Source organism: Ursus arctos, unplaced genomic scaffold (assembly GCF_023065955.2).
Source record: "Ursus arctos isolate Adak ecotype North America unplaced genomic scaffold, UrsArc2.0 scaffold_17, whole genome shotgun sequence".
Classification (NCBI taxonomy): Eukaryota; Metazoa; Chordata; class Mammalia; order Carnivora; family Ursidae; genus Ursus; species Ursus arctos.
In genome coordinates this window covers 50672248-50692107 of record NW_026622841.1, presented here as the reverse complement: position 1 = coordinate 50692107, position 19860 = coordinate 50672248, and the positions used below count along the sequence as shown (strand labels likewise).

At 39.4% G+C, this 19860-nt stretch overlaps 1 protein-coding gene across 5 annotated transcripts in view; it reads left to right on the top strand.

The window, feature by feature from the left end:
- The window catches only part of MYOM1 (myomesin 1), a 155147-nt gene that overhangs the window by 16854 nt on the left and 118433 nt on the right, over positions 1-19860 (top strand). For all 5 annotated transcript variants that reach the window (XM_026496035.3, XM_057313258.1, XM_057313257.1 and 2 more), the window contains 2 exons: positions 4941-4991; positions 9834-10159. In XM_026496035.3, coding sequence (XP_026351820.2) covers positions 9861-10159 — 299 coding nt within the window. In that variant the 5' untranslated portion in view covers positions 4941-4991; positions 9834-9860. The remainder of the gene's footprint in view (positions 1-4940; positions 4992-9833; positions 10160-19860) is intronic.

Here is a 19860-nt window from a genome sequence, read left to right as displayed (position 1 = left end):
CTTGAGTCATGATCTCATGCGTTATGAGATCAAGCCAGCATCAGGCTCTGCGCTCAGCAGGGAACCTGCTTGCGATTCTCTCCCTCTGCCCCTCTACCCATTCTCTCTCTCTCTTTCAAATAAATGAATCTTAAAAAAGAAAAGAAAATGGGCTTTGGGGTCTTGCTTTCTAATACTCACCTAAAGCTCCCTTGACTGGATTACAGGCACAGGTAGGCTTCTGGGCTTAGAGACTTGGCCCGCTCCTAGAATCCATCCACCAGCTCCTGAGCAGTTCCCCTGCCCTCAGCCAATCAATGGATAGTTGGCCACTGTGACTCTTTGCTTTTATGTGTTTCCACCTCTAAGTAGTCCTTTACTCCTGAGGATTTTTTCTATACCACATTTCCCACTTATCTTTATTCAGCAATTATTTATTCATGTCTATCTTGGGCCTAGACCTATGCTAGGTACTGGGAGTACTTAGACAAAAGATTCCTCTCCTGCCCGCACGTAATTCACGGTACAGGGGACAGAAAGCAAACACATGCATTAAATATAGTTTGATAGACTTCCTATCCTAGTGGAATTAGGAAAGTCTTCCAGAAGAGATGGCCTTAGGAGATGAAGGGTTAAAGGACTGAGAGTTAAGGAAGTGAAGAAGTGTGCATGTGCTGGACAGGGATGGGGAGAGCAGAGCAGAGAGGAACAGCAGGTGTGAAGGACCTGACGCAGTAGATACCTGAAGTTTATGGAAGTACAAGCAATTACCTGTGGTTGGAATTTCAAAAGGCAAGAAGGGAAGTGGCAAGGAGTAGAGCTGGAGAACTATGCAGGGTAACATGGCAGATATCACCTTATGTCATGATACCATCATTATTTTTAAGTAACCACCCAGCTCTGTCTACCCAACTACATGGTGGCTACTTTGGGGACATGAGTTAGTCACCCCTGGGCCTTGAGGTATGGCATAGTGCCTGACACAGTAGGTTTTCAATACATGCTTTTTTTCCATATTGTTGATGCATGTGTTGTAGTTGATAACTACAACCAGCAACTTTAAAAAAATTTCTTGATTTCAGCTGGAATTTAGTTTTTGTTTTGTTTACATTGCATTTCTACAGAATATTTCTTTGTTTATTCCTTAATGCATAGACTAATGCTTTGCTACTATTTCCTCTTCTACTATAAAATGAAAATTACTAGGTGGCTAATATAATTTATATATTTATTTTGGCTTTTAGGATACACTACTGTTAGTTAAACTCAGCATTTCACATTTATAAAAATATTAATACTCTTTATTTATTTAAGTTTTAAATTAAAGAAATTTTTTTAGTAATGTCTATACCCAACGCGGGGCTCAAACTTACAACCCTAAGATCAAGAATCTCATGCTGTCCTAGCCAGCCAGGCACCCCAAGAATATTAATACTGTTAAAGTTAATTTGAAGAGAGAATGTATCTACTTTGTTTTTTTTTAAGATTTAAAAAAAAATATTTTATTTATTTATTTGACAGAGATAGAGACAGCCAGTGAGAGAGAGAGCACAAACGGGGAGTGGGAGAGAAGAAGCAGGCTTCCCAGCAGAGGAGCCTGATGTGGGGCTCGATCCCAGAATGCTGGGATCACGCCCTGAGCCGAAGGCAGACGCTTAACGACTAAGCCACCCAGGCGCCCCTTTTTTAAAGATTTTATTTATTTATTTTAGAGACAGAGAGAGAGAGTGAGTGCACAAGCAAGGAGAGGGGAGGGGGCAGAGGGGGAAGGAGGGAGAGAGGGGAAGGAAGAGAATCTCAAGCGGACTCCATGCTGAGTGTGGAGCCTGACATGGGGCTCTATCTTGTGACCCTGAGATCATGACCTAAGCTGAAACCAAGAGTCAGATACTTAACTGACTGAGCCACACAGGCGCCCCTGTATCTATTTTAAAGTTACTTAAAAAAAAAAACAAACTATGATTCTGAGAGCAAGTATTTTTTTAACTTTCCAGACTTTTATAGTTAAATGCTTTTTAAAAAGTATTTTCCATTAGATGGTTTCCTGGGAAATTTGAAATTAACAGTTGGTTAGCATTCCATTAAGTTTTCAGAATAATTACACATCTGTAAGGGCATTATGATTAAATTGGAGTAATTGACAGAATGATTATTCATCTATAAGGGAATCATGATTGAATCACAATAATTCATTTTTATGAGCCCACCTAAATTTTTCTTCTTTAATTTTGGTTTGATATGCAGTACACCACGGTATATGTGTGATTGGATAGCTATACTTTAGATAAATATGTTGTTAGAAAAGGCTGAATCCAGATGATATTATAGCAGAAAGATCACCTAGTATACTAAGCTGGGTCTAGCTCATGCTTTTTTGTCAAATCTTATTACATATTTGTTTGAAATAAACTACTTGACTTTCACTGGGATCCTGAATATCAGTGAATAAATGATAATATTTTAGTTTTTCCCCAAGTGTGTATGAACTTCTCTAATATTGTATTCTTAACACGGATCAAAGTTCAGTAAATATTTTATTGATCTAATTGTCTGTTACACAGGAAATAAAACTAAAATTCTTTAGTAACAGTTCTTACTTCTAATGGACATTATTGGCATATGCCTCTCTCTCTCTCTCTACACACACACACGCACACAATTAAATTGTTGAAAGGCAATATAGTATGATATACAGGAGACTCTGCTCTGAGTAGAACAAAACTGAGTTTAAATCCTCTGTTGATATTAAGAATATCAGCCTCTCTAAATCTCAACTTCATAATCCATAAAATATTTTTATATTTATGTGATGTTCAAATAAGATACTGTAAAGCAGTTAGCATTGACTTGTTTTTTTTTTTTTAAGATTTTATTTATTTATTTGACAGAGAGAGACAGCCAGCGAGAGAGGGAACACAAGCAGGGGGAGTGGGAGAGGAAGAAGCAGGCTCCTAGCGGAGGAGCCTGATGTGGGGCTCGATCCCAGAACGCTGGGACACGCCCTGAGCCGGAAGCAGACGCTTAACCGCTGTGCCACCCAGGCGCCTCCCCAGCATTGATTTCTGACATATAGCAAGTAGTTATTAAATATTAGATAGTATTGTGATGATTTATATCTCTTATTTTTGTTTATTTTTCTTTTCTCCTGCTTTGAGAAGATTTGAAACGACTTACCATGTTCTCTATAGAAACAGCTCACTGGAAACCATTCCAGTGCCTGGTGGCTAAAATTCAGAATCACTACCATTCTATATTGGATGTTTAGAGAACAAATGGTTGCTTGGGGAACATGAAGCTTTCAAAACTCTCATATGGATTCCAAATAGCTAAAACGTCCATGTGCGCACTCACAGGGGCTATATGTAGATGAAGATATGCCAAGTTGAATTTTACCAGGAAACAGCATCAGAACTAAGAGGAATACATTATTTTATGCACTTTGCATAGCTCAGAAGCTGCTGTCAGTTATGAATGGAGACTTAAATTGTGTTTGAAGTCCATTTCAAAGTATGTAGTTTCTTGTAAACGAAGTGTCACTAGAGGATCCATCAATACATGACAAAAAATGCATGGGATTCAGAGTCCAAATATGGATGGAATGAATTGCATTTGTCTTGTACTAGCTGTGTGATCTTTGGCAAATGACTTTGTCTTTCGAAGCCTTGATTTCCTTGGCTGTATAATGAAGCTAATCATACCTAGCTTGCAGGGCACCATAAGAATTAAGTGAGGTCACGTATATAAAGTACTCTTCACAGTGTCTCAGTGTTAACTGTAGTTACCACCAAGAAAGTAATTGTAAAGTAGACTATAATATTGGGTCTGTTTAATATTTTGATAGATGCAAGTGATCTGTATTCAGTTGAGGTAGTATCATGTCAGAACATAACCAACCAGCTCAATATGTATAATCTGAACAATGAGTTTTCAAATTATTTCTGTCAGTAATAATAGTTGATGTTCACTGAGTATTATGTGGCAATCACCAGGTTAAGTGCATTATTGCATTTAATCTCCACGGCATTCCCATACTTTGGATATTATTTTGTAGAGAAGGAAAATGAAGCTTAGGAAGGAGAAATAAATTGCTTGAGGTTGCATGGCAATTAAGTGCCATCGATGGCCAGGAATCTAGCTCTGGTCTGCCTCCAAAATGCAGGCTCTGATCTCCAGGTTATACCACCTGTTATTTTGTTACGTAGTCTGAAAAGCAAAGAAAGAGAATCTCTTGTTAGACAGACTGACCCTCCTCTGACTTTAGGAAAGATAAAACGTGTTGCTTCTCAAAGGCTTTAATTAATGAAAAAAGGGATTCAAATACTCAAGCTAGAAGCTGCGACTTTGAAAACTTTCCTGACATGAAAGAAACAGTGACTGTGTATTGTCAGACCCAAATTACCACGACGTGTAACCCATTTTTAACTTGGTTTGCCTTTAGTGAGCCTCAAGTTCTTTTTTCACCTTGTGTCTTTTAAACGTACTGTACATGTGTTACGAAGAGCACACCCAGAACCATATCTTGGCATTAAAATTCCATGAAGTCCATTTTGGGAATCAGATTACTGCACCTATTTTTAGTTCTCAACACAAATTACTTTTTCCATTACACTTTTAAATATCCAGTGATAAAGAGATTGAAAATAGCTCCTATAGCCAAATAAAAATCCTGCATTTTTTAATCAGGACAGACCCATTGACTGGCATTAATGTAATTACATTACTGAGGTGGCTACCTGTGAATGCCTCCTTCTTCCTCTCATTAGGACTACTCTCCCCATTTGCTGCTATATTTGTCTGCCTTCTTGGCCATAAAAGGCTGGCTATGTGGCTCTGACATTCTACTGCCTGACCACATGCATTATTTTTGAACTGGTCCCCCGGGTCCTGTCTTTAGCCCTGCCTCTTCACTTTTTTTTTTTTTTTGGATTCAACTGACGTGGGTTTTTCATTCTCTCATCCAGCTCCACAGCCACATCGGAGCGTTTCCACCACCATCACTCCTTTGAACACGGGTAAGTGTGACATTGAGGCAGAAGAATGCACTTGATGTTTGCTGTGCTTAACAGCATTGCATGTGTGTGGTTTCTTTCTATCTTGTGAGTTCAGTGGTTTTCTCAGAGAGAGGTCAGAAGAGCAGAGAACTAGCGAAGGGGAGCCCCTGGGAAGGAAGACAAGAGCAGCAGGGTGCCAGTCTTCGCTGTGCTGGCACAGCTCTCCTCTCACATCCACGCTACACTATTTAAGTTAAGCTACTATTCCTGGGACCGTAAGGGGATAATATCTGTCTCAGGTGGAACTGTGAGTGTGAGTCCAAGTACTCTGTCCAAGTTATAGTTCAATGGTTTGGTTGAAATCTGGAATGGGTGAGGTGGCAGGATATAATATGTTTTCTGTCTTCCACATGCCTGCAGTAGTCCCTGATTATAAATTAGACCAAAAGGAGGTAAATTAACTCTGAAGTCCTTACTTTCCAGTCCAGTGATTTTTTTCTGACAATGCTGTGTGAATAAGTGTAAGAACACATCATGATATTTCTAACCTGGAAATGTTTAAGTAATATTTCAGTGGCAACATGGATTCCCACATAATGATCCTAAAGTTAACATTTTCTGTGAATGATTTTAGTCAGCTTTTGGCCTCTAATGCCTGTACAAAAGTATCATATCAGGATTACAATTATGGAATTAGTATTTCTTCCAAAATTCCCAGAGTATGTTCAGAAAGAAAATGCAGGTCTTAAAGGAACAGAAGACAACCAAACCTTTTCTTCCCAGCATACCCTAGTTGTCATGTGTTGGGGATAATAATCCTCACTTGATGAAGAGAAGGTAGCTGCACCTTCATTCCAGAGGTCAGAGCGGTGACACCTAGCTCTGATGACTTAAAGCCAGACCCTGTTTACTTGCAATATATTATGTATGTGTCTGTGATATGAAGTACTATTAAAAATAAATATATTTGGGGGAAATAGAAATAAAGTGGAAAGTAGAATTGGGGAAAGATATTTAAAGATTTCATTTTGCGAAAATGGCAGCATTTCAAGTCACGTTAGCATATATGAACTTAGCTTATAACATAATACATAAGGAAGGTCATTCATCACTTATTTGAACATCATTTAAATAATATTTACCGTGTTACAATGTACTATGTATCATTAAAGAAACTTATCTTTATAAATGCTTAACATATTTCTGTATTAATATATTCTAATCCTTTTGTTTTACCAAAATTTATCTAATAACTATTCATTACATATGGTAATTATTCTGTATGTTTTAGAACAGAAGATAGCAATCTATTTAAGGGTTGAAGCAAAGTTGCTTGCTAGTAGCTATTTTTTTCCTCTTGGGAAATGCCATGTAGATTGATATCTTCCATGAGCCCCAAGATAAATATTTCTGGAGTGCAGTTTGCTGGATTTTCTTCTCTAGGGAATACATACTGAATTTTAAAAGAGGAGATTTGAAAAAACACTGATTATCTCACAACCAATTTTACTTGTAAAATTTAATATTTAAATTTTTAAGTGTTACTTATGTTTATTTATTTAAACGTTTAAATGTGATTTAAATGTTAAGAATAACATTTCAGAACATGCACAAAAGCATTAAAAATTGGGGGAGGGGCTTTCATAAAACTATGACTTCATCCAGGTAAGTTAGCAATGTGGCTGATAGACTCCTGTCAGTGGACACAATAGTCAAGAAGCTCATACAATGTGAAGCCTCCCCGCCATATGCTAAGCAAACTTACCTTTGACTGTCGGTTGAACTGTTAGCTCAAGTTCACAATACAAACTGCTACCCTATGACTGACTTTCTTACTTCTTTATGTAAGAAGACTAGAAGGCTTCATATTCTTTAAGGGAGCAAATAATTTGGTTTGACACTATACATTTTGAAGTGTTTGTGAAATTTGAGAGAACTCGTTATAGGATAATACAGTTGGCCCTTGAACAACATGGGTTTGAACTGCATGGGCCTGCTTACACACCATTTTTTTTTTTTTTAAAGATTTTATTTATTTATTTGACAGAGATAGAGACAGCCAGTGAGAGAGGGAACACAAGCAGGGGGAGTGGGAGAGGAAGAAGCAGGCTTATAGCGGAGGAGCCTGATGTGGGGCTCGATCCCATAACGCCGGGATCATGCCCTGAGCCGAAGGCAGACGCTTTAACCGCTGTGCCACCCAGGCGCCCCTACACACCATTTTTTAAATAAATATAGTACAGTACTGTAAATGTATTTCCTTTTTGATTTATTAATATTTTCTTTAGGTTACTCTATTGTAATAATACAGTATAAAATACATATAAGGTGCAAAATATGTGTTAATCCACTGTTTATGTTATCAGTAAGGCTTCTAGTCAACAGTTGGCTATTGGTAGTGAAATTTGGGGGTAAGTCAAAGATTACATGTGGATTTTTGACTCTGCGGGTGGGGGGTGGGGTTGGCACCTCCATTCCCTGCATTGTTCAAGGGTCAACCATTTAAGCAAACTCCAGCGTTCAGTCCTAGGACTTCCTTTTCCATTGACAATCATTCTCATCTATTTTTTAGCTTTATGTACCATCTATATATTAGTGACTGCTGAATGTAGGTGTCCATCCTGGACCTTTACCCTGTGCTCCAAAATCATGAATCCAATTTAACATCTCCACTTGGATATCTAGCAAGTATCTCAACTATAAAATATCTCAAACCCATCTCCCGTTCTTTCATCCCTAACTGTGCTGCTTTTTTTTTTTTTTTAAGATTTTATTTATTTGACAGAGAGAGAGAGACAGCCAGCGAGAGAGGGAACACAGTCAGGGGGAGTGGGAGAGGAAGAAGCAGGCTACCAGCGGAGGAGCCTGATGTGGGGCTCGGTCCCAGAATGCCGGGATCACGCCCTGAGCCGAAGGCAGACGCTTAACGACTGAGCCACCCAGGCGCCCCCTAACTGTGCTTTCTTACACTCCTGCCCATCTCAGTTAACAGCAACTTCAGTCTTCCAGTTACTCAGGGGAAAACCTCAGGATCATCTCTCACGCCTCTCTTTGCTTCATACCCTAATTCAGAACTTTCAGCAAATGCTATTGGTTCTATCTTCAAAACATGTACTGAGTCTGATCACTTCTCACATTTCCACTGCTACCACTGTCATATTTAGCCTGGACAATTGCAATGGCTTTTGCATTCATTTGTGAAGACTGCCCTAACAAAGTACCACAGACTGGGTGCCTTAAACAACAGAAATGTATCCTCTCACAATTCTGGAGGCTAGAAATCTGCGATCAAGGTGTTGGCAGAGTTGTTTCTATCTGAGGCCTCTCTTCTTGGCTTACAGATGATCTTCTTGTCTCTTCACATAGTCTTCCTCTGTGTATGTACATGTCTGTGTCCTATTTCCTCTTCTTATGGGGACACCAGTCATATTAAATGAAGCCCCATCCTAATAATCTCACTTTAGCCTCATTTTCTCTGCAAAGACCCTATTTCCAAATAGAGTTACCTTTTGAAGTACTGGTGGTTAGGACTTCAACATATGGATCTGGGGGAATACAACTCAGTTCATAACAGCCTTCTTTTCTAAAAAAATTTTTTGAAAGACTTTATTTGAGAGAGAGAGAGAGCAAGAGTGAAGGAGAGAGAGCGTGAATGGGGGTAGGGGCAGAGTGAGAGGGATAAGCAAACTCCCTGCTGAGCGGGGATCCGGATGTGGGGCTCGATCCCAGGACCCCAGGATCAGGACCTGAGCTAAAGGCAGATGCTCAACCAACTGAGCCAACCAGGTGCTCTTAAAAATTTTTTTAAAGTTGTTATTTTTAAGTAATCTGTCCACCCAACTTTGGGCTCAAACCCACAACCCTGAGATCAAGAGTCACACGTTCCACCAACGGAACCAGCCTGGCTTTCATTCTTGTCCCTCAATAGTCTATCCTTTATACATCAGCAAGAGTGAGTCTCAGCTTGGAACCTTCTGATGGTTTTTCAGCCCTTTCAAGGTGAAAGACAAGGTCCCGACAGTTGCTCGTGGGACCGTACACTATCTGTCCCCCCACCCCCGACATCGTCTCCTATACATCTCCCTGCACCCCGCTCATTCCTTGCATCTTCACTGCCTATTTGTACTTCACTGCCTGGAGTACAACAGGCATGCACACACCGTAGTGTCTTCGCAGTGGCCTTCCATCTAGGACACTCTTCTTCTAATATTCTCATGCTCAGAAGCCATCCCTGATGAGGCTGTTTAAAATTGCATCCCAACTCCCTTTCTTCTTTTATTTTTCTCTGTAGCATTTAGCCCATTCTGTTATACCTTACATTTTACTTATTTTCTCTATTGGCTATCTCCTGCAATAGAATGTAAGGTTCTAGCTAAGGTTATCAGAGCAGGGATTTTGTGTGTTTTGTTCATCTCTGTATTTCTTGTGCTGGAACAGTACCAGGCTCATAGTAGGTGTTCAGTAATTATTTGTTGAATGAAAACCGCACTGACTGTACACAGACTCTCCATCATTACAGATCCTCCCAGATGAAGCCCTTATCAGGATGAAATGCCAGAACATTTGAAATACATATTATGAAAGGTCTGAGGAAAAAACACAATAGCTAGGGTAGGGAAACTTTGTAAAGACCTCCTAGATATTAAAACAAAAACCAAAAAACCAAACCCACACAAGAACGTGGCCCAATGGGAGGAGGGGGCTTATGCGGGCTATGAAGTAGAAAGTTTGTTGAGTAACCAGTTAAGCTAACCTTCACATCCTTTTCCATTTGCTCTTTGGGAAAGATAAGAGTATTTTTGCATATTGATTTAGATGCCTTATTTCTTACTAGTTCACTCAAAAGTTGCTGCTTTCTTGTAGGTCTCCTGGTTCTCTCCAGAGCACACCATGTCTCTGTCCTATTATCAGAAGCTCCACCAACACTATGACAGCAGCTACCGAAACAGGGACCTTCGCACCACCATGAGCCAGTATCAGCAGGAGAAGAAAAGTTCTGCCATCTACACCCACGGCTCGGCGGCCTACAGCAGCCGCTCCTCTGCTGCTCACCGCCAGGAATCCGAGGCCTTCAGCCAGGCGTCCACTGCCTCGTACCAGCAGCAGGCCTCCCGGGCCACTGAATCCACCCATGCATTCGCAGCCAGTCGGAAGACAGCCTCAGCCTACGATTATGGCTACTCCCACGGGTATGTCAAAAGCAGCCTTCCAACCTTAGCTCAAAGGCACACTCTCCAAATAACCGTCCTATATCATGTTTTCCCTTCGTTTTGGTCTGGCAGCCCTATGTTTAAATCAGGTGTGGAGTGGGGTGCCTGGGTGGCTCAGTCGTTAAGCGTCCGACTCTTGGTTTTGGCTCAGGTCATGATCTCAGGGTCTTGAGATCAAGCCCCGTGCAAGGCTCTGTGCTCAGCACAGTCTGCTTGTCCTTCTCCTGTACTTCTCTCTTCACTCCCTCTCCCTCTCCCTCTCTCTTTCTCTCAAATAAATAAATAAATAAAATCTTTAAAAAAAAAATCAGGTGTGGAGTGAGGCCATGTATTTGGGAGACCTGGGACTTATGTGTACCTGTTTCCCTTTACCTTTTGAGTTTCACAAAGAGCTTCATAATTACACCGGCATATCTTGCTTGCATTGCTGGCTGTGATATTGCCAGAAGCAGAGAAGTTTTGCCACAGATTGCTTTCAACATTCAGTAGCAGCAGAGCCAGAAAATATCATTTCAACGCTCACAACAGGTTTCCTGGCCCTCAGAATGTTTCTACATAGATGAGAAGCCAGTATAGAATTTAAAATTCACAGGTCACAGGCACCCAAACTGCAGCAGTGACGTGATCTACTTTTTCGATATCTGAGAGCAAATATTAGAATTCTGAGCCATTGTTCAGGCAGGCAGCAGATATTTTCTTTAGCTAGAGCATTTTGTAGAACCACACACCTATCTCCGTCAGCCTAAGAATACTGGGAACAAACCTGTGTTCTGATAAAAGTAGATTCATCAACCCATTGCAGGGAGGGAGACCACACAGCAGAGGAAAAGAGAGAGTTACTATACTAGGATTCTAGGAAGAGCGGAGTTTACATGCAGGTCTGGTCTGCAAAGCAAACCCAGGGTCCTGTTTCTATCGGAAACAGTGAAGTTGAGATAAATGAGAACTGTTTTATCCAGAAGCCCTTTATGTGGAGCTCAGCACCTGGGTTGGGAACTGAGACTGCTTGTCTGTGTCAACAGCCACTGGGGTCATCCAGGCAAGACTGCAATGTCTCATTCTTACTGATAAAATTTCAAACGGCAAACGTACTGATAATCTTGGATATTAAAGAAGAAAGTTTCTCATTGAGTCTGTAGTCACTCAAAGAAGGAGGTTACCACAACTCTTTTTAGCAGCAGTGTCCCCAGGAGAGATGTTTCCTGTGAACTTTGCAGTTGGCTTCTGTGTCTGTTGTTCCAGCCTGATGAGTGCTGGGCAGATGCTTACTTTCTCAGCCCAAGCCAGTTTTTATTTCCTTGATATCCAGAACGAAATGTTTCATGGGGATTAAAAAACACTTGCAAGATTCATGTGATTTTATTAAAAATCTATCTATAGTCCACAGAAGGAATTGCTGAACTTGAAAATGTAAACATTTCTGGGATATATGGTAAATAACCACCTGCTGCCTCCAGTCCGCCTCTCCAAAGCACCTGGCATAGATTGCATTTTTTTTAGTTATCCACATGATATAATTTTAAGTCTTACAAAATTTAAGTCCACAAAATATCTGTTAGGACAACTAGAAAAGCATTTCTTTCTGGGAGTTAAAGAAGTTACAGAGGAAATAATGCAGTGGTTTGTATGAATAGAAGTGAGGATAATTTCTGAAGCAGAAGTTTCTGAATCCCTGTTGAGTTTAAGTAGCACCTGGTCTGTGCCTGTTGTTTCTTGGGCAATGACAGGGACCTCCTGGGAGCTTCTGCTCTGTTCAGTAACAGAGCCAGAGTCCACTGGGGTTTGCCTGGAATGTCTGATGGCCACGTTATGAAATTCCATTTAAAATGGAGCAGGATCATTTTGCAATCTCACTTTCATGGGATATTCAGCAGGACTTGGTGTTGGCTGTAAATATGGAAATATTGTCACTAAGGTGAATTCATTTCTTTTAGCACTTGCTTTAAATGAACTGCCTTCCAAAGGAAAGTTGGGAGGAATTAACACCATGTGTATGTGACAGCATCATTTTGCTCTGAAGAATGTTCCGTAGAACATTAAGAACCTCGTTTAGGAAAGCAGCTGTCTTTTAATAGAGGAGGATTACAGTTTAAAGATCCATTTTCATGGACTGTCTGTGCTGAGTCTATAGAAGTTGTTGTTAATGTAACTGCTTGTGTACTTACTTCCCCAAGGCCGTAGAATCTAGAGTTTTATGAATTTGTATTTTAAAGAGATCTTTACTTCTTCAACTCTATTGCTAAATCTTATGTTCAATTATTTTAATTTTAAACAAAATCTTCTTTTAACTGCATGTGTAATATTCATATTTATTTATAATGGGATACATTATATTAAACATTAGTAATTAAACCTTTGAGCATTTTTATATTTTGTTCAGAAAACATTTGCTCTGTGTTATCTTTGGTAGACTTAGTCATTTCAGCTTTAAAAAGCCTCACATAGTAAAGTTTCTATAGGAAATGGAACTGTAATCATTTTTCTATACTCAACTTCACATCGTGTTCTTTCCTGCGATGTCTATATTTATGTAGGTAGGTAGGTAGGTAGGTAGCTATTCATTAAGGGCTTAATGTTTGAAGAACTCAAACTTCTTGGTAGAAACATGTTGACCTAGAAATGTTGACCTAGAAACAAGAGAGGGAAGAAAACACCAATATTTTTCCTTTGTGTAATGCAATGTAAAGGAAAAGAAAGTCAACCTAATCCTGGGGTTATTTTAGTTTTTCTTTTTTTAGACCTAGAGATAACAGGTGCAGATAATATTCTTTGAACATTTCAAAATCTTCATAATTCCTTTAGGTTGTGTTTTTGCTCTCTATAAAAGGAATAACTTTTCCCTGCTAAATGAAATATGTCTCTTTGGATTATGAAAAGTGTTGATTAAAACCCACAGGTTTAGAAATGCAATTCCATGGAATGTATGTAAACACTAGGCTTGATCTATTTTTAGTCTCTGCTTTGTAGTTAGATGTCTGGTAGTAAAGTGGAAACTATGGAGATTTATATGTGCTCAGGGCTTGGCTGACCTCAGTAGGTCTTAAGAACAATGGCCTGTTCAGCGTCAATGTGGTTGTGAGCACAGATCAGTTTCCAATTGAATTCTGAGCCAAGGGTTATAAAATAAATCCTGGAAGGCTTATTCTAAATGCCTTTATTCTTAGTCACAGTGAGAAAAAACAAACCCTAAATTAAGGTAATTCAGGAAGACAAAATGACACAAGATTATTGTTTTATGCTAGTAATCCACAAATACTATCAGAGGTTAAAGGAGAAATGGTATTCATAACTACCATTAGGCAATGGTTCTTAACTTCTATCCAAGAATGGAGGGTCTTAGATGATCTGAAATTATGTGCAAAATTAGGCACAGTTGAGAATTTGTTTTAGCTGAGAAAGATGGTAGCTTTTTTTTTTTTAAGATTTTATTCATTTATTTGAGAGCGAGCGAGAGTGAGAGAGAGGATGAATGGGGTGATGGGCAGAGGGAGAAGTAGACTCCCCGCTGAGCAGGGAGCCCAGTGTGGGACTCCAGGATCATGACCTGAGCCAAAGGCAGACGCCTAACCGACTGAGCCACCCAGGCGCCCAAGACAGTAGCTTTCACCAGATTCTCAGAGAACCCTGTGACTCAACAAAGGTCAGAACCACTGCCCTGGAAAGTCGACATATAAACATTAGACAATCCACTGTGTGCCTTGAGGATCCCTTTCTTGATGTCAATTATTATACGAAGTTAGTATGAAATAAGGCAGATGTTTACAGGGAGTGTGGTTTATGAGAATCAGCGTTCTTTCCTTTCTTTTGAGTAGGTGGATCATACATTAAGATGGAAATAATAAGTGAAATATTTTGTTATACTTGATAGTAGGAATGAATAACTTTCAAAAAGCAGAGACAACACAGCATAGTTCTTGGACCACGGAGGGATTTAGAGTTGTCCTTCAACCGTCTGTAGTAATGGTAGATATTTAATTGCTTGATTCTAAACAGATTGAAATTCAACCCATATGCAAATCAGCACAGCATCCTCTATACCATTGTATCCTTACAATAACCCTGAGAGGTAGAAATTATATCTGTATTTTAAAAATGAGAAAATTAGAGACCAAATCGATTAAATAACTTTTCTCCATTGCACTAAGAAGTAGTAGAATAATGATTTGAACCCCCCTCCTACCCCAAGCCCCCCACCCTTTTCATGGGTACCCAGTGACAGTTATAATCAACACACTCCCCGTGACTTCCTGGCCACTGTATTTTTCTTAAAGCATCAATGTATAGTTTTTCATTATATATCCTTTTATTTGCTCTCCATCTGGAGAAGCCATTGAGTACCAAAATAACTAAGATTCAGAGTAGGGAACAGTTGATCCTAGGAGCATTCATGAATGCCAAACCTGGAACCTCTCAGACTGTTTAACTTGTCACTTAGAATCAGACATAGTGACTCACAAGGGACTGTAGAAGTCAGAGTGTGGGGATGAGAAAACTGCAGCATGAATGACTTGCCTGGGGCATTCCGCCTGACATTAAATTCACCTACACTCATGTCATGTTCATCTCCTCCCCTCAGTTGTTACCCAGATAATAACCTCTCTTGAAATTACTATTATAGTTTGCAAAGAACATGCTGATGCTCCAAACAGTTCCAATTCAGACAGAAGATAACAGTGCTAAAAATAGAGACCACTAAACACAGAAGCCCTCATCTTTCATTCGCGGGTCTGATTACAGCAGAGACTGACGGGGACCTGAAAACTTGTTCCATTTCCCACCCTGGTATGGTTTCAAAAGACATTACCAAAGAAATCTGCCTTGGGTACATTTTTGTGTCTTGACCTCAGCTGTTGGCATCAGACTAGTATCCATTTTCTGCATATTCATTTCCAGATGTTATAATGCAAAGTGGATAGTCTTTTGGGGTCGAACAGGCCTGTACTTCCTTGCAATTAGGCTTGTGACTTCAGAAGTAGTTAACCTCTCAGTTTCTTCATCTTTGAGGTGGGGAAAATGTTGGTCCCTCATGTTGCGAAGTCTAAAAGAAATGACATAAGGTACTTAGTGTAATAGCTGGCACATGGGGAATAGTCATTGAAGTTTAGGTATTGCTCATTCAGTCAACAAATATTTACTGAGTGCCTCCTGTGTGCTAAACACTGCTTGGGGTAAATTGCTGAACAAAATTGACAAAGGTTCCTGCCCTCATGGAGCATATATTCTAGCATGGAGGGACAGGCCATAAACAAAAAACATAACAAAAAAACATTGATCTTTATATCATGCTATGAGGGATCAGGTATGTGGGGCAGGGGTGCAAGTCGGAATTTTAGATAGGGTAGTCAGGCCTCTTTGAGAGGCTAATAGCTGAGCAAAGACACGAAGTAGTGGAGGGAGTCATCAGAGGAAAGGTGCACCAGGCATCAGGAATAGCCACTGCAAGGCCTTTCAGCAAGGAACAGCACTGAGGCCACTGAGGGAATGGAGGAGTAAGGGAAAGAGTAGGTGAAGATGTCAGAAAGGTAATAATAACAGGGCAAGGCCAACTGTATAGGGTCTTGTGGGCCATTGTAAGAATTTTTTATTCTAAGTTAGAGGGAGGGAGCTGTGACAAAGTTTTGAGCAGAGGAATGACATGAGCTGACTTAAGTTGTAACAGGATCAGTGTGGCTGCTGTGTGAACAGACTGTTGCACAAGTAAAAGCAGGTTACCCAGGTAAGAGGCTAATGCTATAGTCCGGGTAGGAGCAGATGGGCAGTCAGAATGGATATGGTGATCTGTTAGTTATTGCTGAATTCTGAATCCCGCCAGATTTTTTCCATAGGGCTTTTCAGCTCCTGTAGCCACATAGTTTTGAGGCTGTGAAGAGATCCATGTAGATTTTCTGTATACAATGAATTTTCTGAGATTCTCTTTAGGTAATGTGGTGATGGTAAAACCACATGCTTATTCTCCATTCCCAAGATCCAACAAAGTAGCTTGTCCCATTGATAGTGCTTTTTATGGCACTTAAGAAGAAAAACACCTGAAATAACCATATTGTATGGGGATTTGAGTCCACCTATAGATTCAAGTAGCTGAATCTGAATTCCAAAAAATTATTGAACCATAGACTGTTATGGGAAATGAAGTTTGCTTGTAAAGCTACTGATATATCCAGGTTGTGTATGCTTATCTTTTCTCCTCTAGAAATAGCCTTATAGCCTCTTCTCTAAGTAAAAGTTTAACTATTATATATAAGGAAAAAGCACCACAGTTCCTGGGTTACAAAAATCAATACAACGCTCTGGAATTTGTCTTCCAGAATTTAAGTGCCCAGAAAATGATGAGTTAAATTACTTCCCATATGACCGGAGAAGGTCAGAGGAAAATCTAATGAAAGCAGAAAAGCTAGTTACTTTTTTTTCCCCCAGAAATAGGCAAGTTTATTGTCAATTGCTTCTTTAAAAGGCAATTATGTTCTGAATCCCAAAGACATACCCTGAGTCCAAGGAGAGTAGCCCTCACCATGTGTCAGTCTCCTGTCCTTACTCTCACTGCTATAAACGTCTTGTGTGCATACAAAGAATTAGAAGTATCACTCCTGATACTACCAGCTTCATATAATCAGCAATTTGTAGATCCATGGAACTGTGAAATGGGTGAGGCAGGAAGAGACCAAAAGCTCATCTAACTCAAGCCCTTCCTTTTACGATACACTGAGGCCAGGAAAGATGTGGTTCATTCTCTGCTACCAATGCTTTATTACCCAAAAATATTATTTGCTGGGCCCTTTTGCAGGTTAAATTCAATTTTAGATGATACAAGATACTTACAGAATGGCATTCATCTTCCCCGGAAAGGTGAACCATCCTGTGAGAGCGAAAGCATGTCCTTTAATAAAGTAAGAATAGAAGGAGTCAGCCAAAGGTGGAAGAAGGGCAAAATGGTACCTCCCAGGCTCTGATGTGAAATGTTATCTCTGTTTCTGGCTGGTTGGGCAGCGAGGTGTAACTGAGCTTCCCCACAGAGGTCTGTGAACTCTGGAAGCCCATGGAAGCCATTGCAACAGGCTTGACCTTTTCCTCAAAGTGGGTTGGGATGTGGGTTTCTGGGCTGCCTTGTAAATAAGTTAGGAAGACTAACTTTTACAAGTCCTGGACAATTTTTAGTTTGCAGATTTAGACTTTATAAAAGGTGTCTCCTGATATTATCTTCAAGCACCCTGCATAATATAATATCAAGGAAATAAGGAGTAAACCCTTTCACTTCTACTTAAAAATAGGCCATAATCTAGATTAATTTCTAAAATAGTCAGATAAAAACTGAAGGGTATATGTAGAAAAGAACCATAAAAGATTTAAAAATCTCAGTGTTGTACTCATCTGCCTTTTCTAGAATGCATGACTGTTGTACACTCATGTTGAGAAGTGGTTCAGACCCCCCATGGTATTTGCTTTTAGATCATGGCTATACGTTAGCTGTGGAAAGTTACCAGAAAGAAGATAAAATGTTACTCATTAGAGGAAATTTAAATAGTGGGAAAATAAAGCAATAAATAGAAGGAAAAAATGTGGTTTTATTTCTATTTAAGTAACTGAACATTTTTTAAAAGCTTTTTAAAAATGAGATATTTCTGTGGCTGAAAGTGAAATGGAGAGGGGGAAAAAGGATAAGTGTAAGGCAAATACTGCAAAAACAAACAAAAATCCCGAAGGATGGTTGTTTATTATGACACTACATGTCAGTAAATTTTAGGAGTGATGCTGATCAAACTAAATTCATGTTTATATCATCTAAGAAGCTTTTCCTGCAAAGTACATTAGCAAAAAAGAAGGGACTCAAAGCCTCCTACTTACCTGCTAACTTTGATGTTCTCCTGAAACCTCCATTAAGTGTCGAGATGGGGGAACAAGAGAATTGAAAGGTCAGCAGAAAGTGTTGAGCCCGACATGATACCCATATCAAAGAAGGATCATTGAATGAAGTTGCTCTAGATCAAAAGTAGATCCAAAACAACCTTTTCATGAAATCCCAAAGAAAGTATTGTCTTTCAAGTTTTGCAAGAGGGAGAAATGTGGCTGATGGAAAAGTAAAAATGAAAAAAGAGACTGCAAACTTCAAGTGCTTGTTCCTGACCCTTCAGGGGGTCCTGAAGATGAAAGAGATGGAACTTAGATATGAGAAGCCCCCAGGAGTGGCTGACTAGATGAGCAAAGATAGCCAAGAAGGATGGTTTTCTAGAAGCTGACCCATAGTTTACTAAAACCACTGTGTCTTCCTTTCTTCTGGTAAACAGCTGAGCAACTTGTTGATATGCGACAGTTTGCAAATAGATATGAGGATGCACTTCTAAAGGAAAACTGTTGTAATAATAAAAATGAGTTCAGCTCTATTGTGACCATTCAGTAAAGCCTAATGGCAACACATACATAAGGCAGCAACAAAAATTGAGTCTTTATTTTTAAGCTTTTGCACCTACCACTATGTCATCCTAGGATGACCTACTCATCTTTCAATGTCCAGCTCTTCCACAAAGGATTACATGATAACCTCAGACAGAAATTGTCTCTCCAGCCCATGGATTCAACTTTTGTTGACACTAGTCTTTCTGCTTGTTTGCCTGCCTGCCTTCTGTCCTTCTGTGCTTTCTTCCTTGATTAACATTATACAACAGTTCAGGCCTGGTAGCATTTATTCCCCTACTAAATTGTAAAGCTCCCAGAAAGCTAGGGTCTTTAATTTATCTTCGTATCTCCCTCCCACTGTAGTCAGACACAGTATTTTGCACACAGTAGAATCCAAATAAATCTATTTCTAGAAACTGTTGAATAAACCAAATGATTAAAGAAAGTTAATAAACCTGTGAAAATTTCAGTGCTACTGTAACATACAACACAGTTTGAAGGCTATTTTTGAGTTAACCTTTCTCCTGTACCTTCTAAAATATCAGCTGGATTGTATGCTAAGCTTATGTTTTACTTTATGAGAAACCATTCAGCTGTTTTTTTCCAAAGTGACTTTACTGTTTACATTCCTGTAGCAATGTATGAGGATTCCAGTTTATCCACATTAGTTATTTTCTGTCTTATTTATTATAGCCATTCTTGTGGATATGTAGTGGGGTCTCATTATGGTTTTAATTTGCACTTACTTAATGACTAATGATATTGACCATCTTTTTATATTCTCATTAACCATTTGTATATCTTCTTTGGTGAAATGCCAGTTCAAATCTTTTGCTTATCTTTTAGTTGGATTTTTTCTGCTTATTATTGAGTTATCAGAGTTATTTATTTATTTATTTTTAAAAATTTTAAAAGATTTTATTTATTATTTATTTGACAGAGACAGACAGCCAGTGAGAGAAAGAACACAAGCAGGGGGAGTGGGAGAGGAAGAAGCAGGCTCCTAGCAGAGGAGCCTGATGTGGGGCTCAATCCCAGAACGCTGGGATCACGCGCTGAGCCGAAGGCAGACACTTAATGACTGAGCCACTCAGGCGCCCCCTATCAGAGTTATTTAAATATTTTATATATTTTCTCTCATTCTTTTCATTCTCTTAACAGTGTCTTTCAAAGGCCAAAACTTTCCAATTTTGATGAAGTTCAGTTCATCAGTTGTTTCTTTTTGAATCATGCTTTTGGTGTTATATCTAAGAATTCTTTGGCTAACTTTATATCATAGAGTTTCTCTTATC